At 40.3% G+C, this 6,857-nt stretch overlaps 1 protein-coding gene across 1 annotated transcript in view; it reads left to right on the top strand.

Moving 5' to 3' along the window:
• MGAM (maltase-glucoamylase) overlaps positions 1-6,857 on the top strand; it is a 145,471-nt gene that overhangs the window by 90,463 nt on the left and 48,151 nt on the right. The window contains exons 17-19 of the mRNA XM_007103334.4: positions 3,406-3,577; positions 4,832-4,948; positions 5,518-5,672. Coding sequence (XP_007103396.3) covers positions 3,406-3,577; positions 4,832-4,948; positions 5,518-5,672 — 444 coding nt within the window. The remainder of the gene's footprint in view (positions 1-3,405; positions 3,578-4,831; positions 4,949-5,517; positions 5,673-6,857) is intronic.

The following is a 6,857-nucleotide window of genomic DNA, read 5'->3' as shown; positions in this document are numbered from 1 at the left end:
AGTTACAACAGACACTGCAGAAATACAAAGCATGCTAAGGGACTACTACAAGCAACTCTATGCCAATAAAATGGACAACCTGGAAGAAATGGACAAATTCTTAGAAAGGTATAACCTTCCAAGACTGAACCAGGAAGAAATAGAAAATATGAACAGACCAATCACAAGTAATGAAATTGGGACTGTGATAAGAAATCTTCCAACAAACAAAAGTCCAGGACCAGATGGCTTCACAGGTGAATTCTATCAAACATTTACAGAAGAGCTAACATCCATCCTTCTCAGATTCTTGCAGAGAATTGCAGAGGAATGAATACTCCCAAACTCATTCTACGAGGCCACCATAATCCTGATACCAAAACCAGACAAAGATACTACAAAAAAAGAAAATTACAGACCAATATCACTGATGAATATAGATGCAAAAATCCTCAACAAAATACTAGGAAAAAGAATCTAACAACACATTAAAAAGATCATACACCATGATCAAGTAGGATTTATCCCAGGGATTCAAGGATTCCTCAATATATGCAAATCAGTCAATGTGATACACCATATTAACAAATTGAAGGATGAAAACCATATGATCATCTCAATAGATGCAGAAAAAGCTTTTGACAAAATTCAACACCCATTTATGATAAAAACTCTCCAGAAAATGGGCATAGAGGGAAACTACTTCAACATAATAAAGGCCATATATGACAAACCCACAGCCAACATCATTCTCAGTGGTGAAAAACTGAAACCATTTTCTCTAAGATTAGGAAAAAGACAAGGTTGCCCACTCTCACCACTATTATTTAACATAGTTTTGGAAGTTTTAGCCACAGCAATCAGAGAAGAAAAAGAAATAAAAGGAATACAAATCGGAAAAGAAGAAGTAAAACTGTCATTGTTTGCAGATGACAAGATACTATACATACCGTATCCTGAAGATGCTACCAGAAAACTACTAGAGCTAATGAATGAATTTGGTAAAGTAGCAGGATACAAAATTAATGCACAGAAATCTCTTTCATTCCTATACACTAATATCAAAAAATCTGAAAGAGAAATTAAGGAAACGTCTACCATTTACCATTGCAGCAAAAAGAATAAAATACCTAGGAATAAACCTACCTAAGGAGACAAAAGACCCGTATGCAGAAAACTATAAGACACTGTTGAAAGAAATTAAAGACAATACAAACAGATGGAGAGATATACCATGTATTTGGATCAGAAGAATCAACGTTGTGAAAATGACTATGCTACGCAAAGCAATCTGCAGATTCAGTGCAATCCCTATCAAACTACCAATGGCATTCTTCACAAAACTAGAACAAAAAATTTCACAATTTGTATGGAAACACAAAAGACCTCGAATAGTCAATGCAATATTGAGAAAGAGAAACGTAGCTGGAGGAATCAGGCTCCCGGACTTCAGACTATACTACAAAGCTACAGTAATGAAGACAGTATGATACTGGCACAAAAACAGAAATATAGATCAATGGAACAGGATAGAAAGCCCAGAGATAAACCCACACACTTATTGTCAACTAATTTATGACAGAGGAGGCAAGGATATGCAATGGAGAAAAGACAGCCTCTTTAATAAGTGGTGCTGGGAAAACTGGACAGCTACATGTAAAAGAATGAAATTAGAACACTCCCTAACACCATACACAAAAATAAACTCACAATGGATTAAAGACCTAAATGTAAGACCGGACACTGTAAAAATCTTAGAGGGAAACATAGGAAGAACACTCTATGACATAAATCACAGCAAGATTTTTTTTGACCCATCTCCCAGAGTAATGGAAATAAAAACAAAATAAACAAATAGGACCTAATGAAACGTAAAAGCTTTTGCACAGCAAAGGAAACTATAAACAAGATGAAAAGACAGCCCTCAGAATGGGAGAAAATATTTGCAAATGAATCAATGGACCAAGGATTAATCTCCAAAATATATAAACAGCTCATGCAGCTCAATATTAAAAAAAAAACCCAATCAAAAAATGGGCAGAAGACCTAAATAGACATTTCTCCAAAGAAGACATACAGATGGCCAAGAGGCACATGAAAAGCTGCTCAACATCACTAATTATTAGAGAAATGCAAATCAAAACTACAATGAGGTATCACCTCACACTGGTTAGAATGGACGTCATCAGAAAATCTATAAACAACAAATGCTGGAGAGTGTTTGGAGAAAATGGAACCCTCTTGCACTGTTGGTGGGAATGTAAACTGATACAGCCACTATGGAGAACAGTATGGAGTTTCCTTAAAAAACTAAAAATAGAATTACCATATGACCCAGCAATCCCACTACTGAGGCTTTACCCAGAGAAAACTATAATTCCAAAAGACACACGCACCCCAATGTTCATTGCAGCACTATTTACGATAGGCAGGTCATGGAAGCAACCTAAATGCCCATCAACAGACGAATGGATAAAGAAGATGTGGTACATATATACAATGGAATATTACTCAGCCATAAAAAGGAACAAAATTGGGTCATTTGTTGAGACGTGGATGGACCTAGAGACTGTCATACAGAGTGAAGTAAGTCAGAAATAGAAAAACAAATATCGTATATTAACGCATATATGTTGAATCTAGAAAAATGGTACAGATGAAGACACAGATGTAGAGAACAAACATATGGACACCAAGGGGGGAAGGCGGGGTTGGGGGTGGTGGTGTGATGAACTGGGAGGTTGGGATGGACATGTATACACTGATATGTATAAAATAGATAACTAATAGGAACCTGCTATATTAAAAAAAAAATAAACCAGCAATACAGAAAAAAGAATGTAAAAAAAAAATTCATCAAATAAGTATGGTTGTTATTATTGAATGAATGAAGAAAATCCTGGTCACATAGGGAGGAAGGAATACAATAAGTATTTGTGTACTGTGTATAATGAAAGAAAGAATGAATAAATGAATGAATGGAAGGTTGGAAGAAAGAAAGAGAAGTAATTTGACCATGGTCAAACAGCTAATAAAATGTAAGAGCAAAATTTGGACTCATTTCTGCATGAGTCCAAGGCCCATGTATTTTCCTCTCTGCCATACTGTTATAGACTGGTGTATGGAGGGTTAAGTAACTTATAGACTTCATGTGCTTTGGGGTTTTAGGTACTGGCTCAGTATCCTTCTACTGAACTTTGAAATTATGGAGTTAATGATGTACATAAAATGCCTAAAACAAAACATGACGAAATATAAACATACTCAATGGTACAGTCTTCTCCCAACAGCAACTCTGACTCTACAGGAGAGAACTAGAAGAGGAGAGTGAGGTATTAACTTGAGATCCTCGATATTATCACTCTATCCTCTGGGCTAAGACACGCTAAGGTCACATTGACTCCCTAAGTCTCTCTCCCTTTCTAGAGCTGTCAAGACTGTATTCCCTAACAAGAGAAGCTTCATTTTAACCCGTTCTACCTTTGCGGGGTCTGGCAAGTTTGCAGCCCACTGGTCAGGAGACAACGCAGCCACCTGGAATGACCTTCGATGGTCCATCCCTAGCATGCTTGAGTTCAACCTTTTTGGTATCCCAATGGTGAGTCCACATCCCAGTCCCCAGAATGCCTCATGCTAGAAGTTTTTCAAATGATAAATCTCCCCTCTGCTGCCCTCCATGGCCCAGGGATTTAAAGTCTGGAGGGTTACGTGCTTCATCCACATCAGTATGACACTGATACCACAACCTTCTTTCCTGTACTGCCTTATAAGGTTAGAAGGTGCAAGCTTGAAGTGGTATCGTTGGAATATTTTTTATTAAAGTACAACATACACATTAAAAAGTGCACATGTCCTTAAGGTTACAGTTGGCATCTTTTAGTTAAATTCAACATATCTCTTTGTTGAGCTCTTACTTAGAGCAAGGCATTGAGCTAGGTATGCATGGTGAGGGTGGAGAGAAACATAAATATAGTAACAGAAACACCTTCCTTCCGCACCCCCCCCAGTCTCTCTTTCTCTCTCTTTCTCTCTCTCTCTCTCTATACACACACACACACACACACACACATAATTATGACAAGCTAGGGTAAAAGTGCAAACAGGAACATATAATTTAAATGTTAAAAGAAATCCTGAGAACGGGACTTAGCAATTCTAACAAGATTACAAGGAACAATGGGAGTCCCAGGAGGGAGTAAATAGTAACTTCATGCAAAAGGTAGCACTTGAGTTTAACCTTGAAAGTGGGTATGTTTTATCAGACTGATGTGGGGGAGGTCATTTTAAGACTGAGAAATAAACCTGAGCGAGACCAGCAAGGGGCAGAATTTGAGTGTCCCTAAAGATCGGAGTGTAGGACTGGAATGAGAAATGATGCTGGAAAGGTGGGTTGGAACCAGGTTTTGAGGCGCTAGTAGGACAGGCAGCAGGAGGCCCTGGGGATTTTTGAATAGATGAATGACCTGATCAGAATTTGGCTTTGGAATATTAATTCTCCTAGTGCTGTGGTCAAAGTAATAATATCAACGGTATTTCTAGTTACTATTCACCAAAAATCTATTGTGCATCAAGTGTTTTACTTCCATTATCTCATTTACTAAAACCCTAGAGTGCCCACTTTAACAACATGAGGAAACTGAGGCACAGAAGGGTTAAGTAATTCATTTGCAGTCACCTGGTAGTAAGGAGTAGACATAGGATTTAGCCCAGTTCCATCACACTGAAGTAGCCTTCTCAGGAAGAGGTTAGCCAAGTACAGCTGGCAGGTCCCTGGTAGAAAGCAAAGCCCAGGAGCAGGGGGTGGTAATGGAAGGGAGGTACACATGCCGTCGCTGTCTGTGTGTCCTTCCAGGTGGGTTCTGACATATGTGGCTTTACATTGGATGCTCCCGAAGAGCTCTGCAGGAGGTGGATGCAGCTGGGAGCATTCTATCCATTTTCCAGGAATCACAATGGCCAAGGCTACAAGGTAAGTCTCCCAGGAGATATGATCAAAATAGACTTGGCATACATTAGGACTGGATCTACCTGCATCCTGTCCGAGAAATCTGTTGAGCCAGCTTCCTACCTGGTGCTTCACTTAGGCTAACTGGGACCACCGTTTGCAAGTAACCAGGACTCATGGTGCACCATTAAAATGCCCTGCCAACACAACCCCTGCTATTTCTACTGCGGCAGTCAAGGAAATGGCGAGTCTGTGAAGGTTTTTAATCAAACCGCTATACACTTTATTTACATTGCTCATTTTGTAGTGAGAATCAAATGAGGAAAAACTTCAAAGTTATTTCAATGGCAGTCCACCGAGAGCACCCATAGAATGAATGAGGGGGGGATGCAGTGCAGGGTGAAGAATGGCCACTTAACTTGGTGGAATGATCTTCCCTTGCCCAACCCTTCTGCTCAGAGGCAGAGTTTGCAAGGTGGGCCCCAGGTCTTGCAGGAACAAAACTCTTTGTTGTGATGAATGGGGTCTGATATCTCCAGAGGCTTTTCTTGTTTGTAACCAGGTGTCAATTGCAACCTCTTGTTTCTTCCCAGGCCCAGGATCCTGCCTCCTTTGGAGCTGACTCTCTGCTGTTGAATTCCTCCAGGCACTACCTTACCATCCGCTATGCTCTATTGCCCTATCTCTACACCCTCTTCTACCGTGCTCACAGCCAGGGGGACACAGTGGCCAGGCCCCTTCTGCATGAGTAAGTTCGCCTAGCCCAAAGGAATTTTGTTAATGTAACTGGGTGACATTGACTGTATCATCAAATATAAGAGTGAAGGGACTTCCCTGGTGGTCCAGCGGGTAAGACTCTGCGCTCCCAATGAAGGGGGCCTGGGTTCAATCCCTGGTCGGGGAACTATATCCTGCATGCATGCCGAAACCAAGAGTTCTCAACTAAGAGTCTGCATGCCACAACGAAGATCCCGCAAGCTGCAACTAAGACTGGCAGCAGCCTAAATGAATAAACAAATATTTTTTTTTTTAAAAAGAGTGCAAATTAAAACAATCCAAACAGTTACTCAGATATATTTTTTTAACTTGAATATCGAGTTGGTATTTGCAAGGCTATTGCTGCCTATGTACTATTTTAGTTATATTTAAGTATTATAGCCTCTTCCCTTTTGGGGAGAGAACTAGACTAAAAGTTGTGGAATTTGGGGTCTTTGTTCCACCAACTAACTCTATACCTTAGACAAATCATTTAAGTTCTTTCATCCTTAGCTTCTTTAGCCTTAATTTAAAGGATTTGATAGCTTGAACCTGATGTTTGCTTTTGTAATGCACCATGTTCAGGCTCTAGGAATGAGCCTGTCATTTACATACTGATAAGAATAGTATGGAGGATTTCCTGAATGCAGAATTTTTATTGTCAGCCAATGAGTATCTCTAATTTGACTCTGAAAAAAGAACACTTAAGAGACTTTCCTTAAAGCTGGCCACTTAGTACGAACAGATGCCTCTGTATTAGCCAGCAAATAGCTCTGGGGTTTCCAGGCAATCCTGTTTCCGGGCTGGAATCTCGGGGAAGCTGCTGTGAGGCACCGGGGAAATTTAAGCTTGATGGAGATTTGTAGTGGATGAGGGTGTGTCCTCGCTTCCTAGCTAATGCTGTGGGACCCTCTGGTGGCTGCAGAGTGAGTAGCTCTGCAGTGGGGTTTGCTTTCTCATGACTGGCCCTGGCAGAATAAGGAGCTGGAAGCCTTGTTTAGAAACCCGAGGATTGAAGATGGTGTTGGGAAGTGTACGGAACTGGCTTGAGACGGAGGCTGTGATTTAGGCGGGGACCCTGCCCCAGTCGCTCATGCCTTTGGTAGCATTTCTCAGTGTTTGAACAGTGAGAACAGTAATGCTCTGTGTACATGATGCAAAAAAAAAAAAAAAAAAA

Source organism: Physeter macrocephalus, chromosome 5, assembly GCF_002837175.3.
Source record: "Physeter macrocephalus isolate SW-GA chromosome 5, ASM283717v5, whole genome shotgun sequence".
Lineage (NCBI taxonomy): Eukaryota > Metazoa > Chordata > Mammalia > Artiodactyla > Physeteridae > Physeter > Physeter macrocephalus.
Note: the sequence above shows the minus strand (reverse complement) of the source record. Positions and strands in the feature narration are given on the sequence as shown.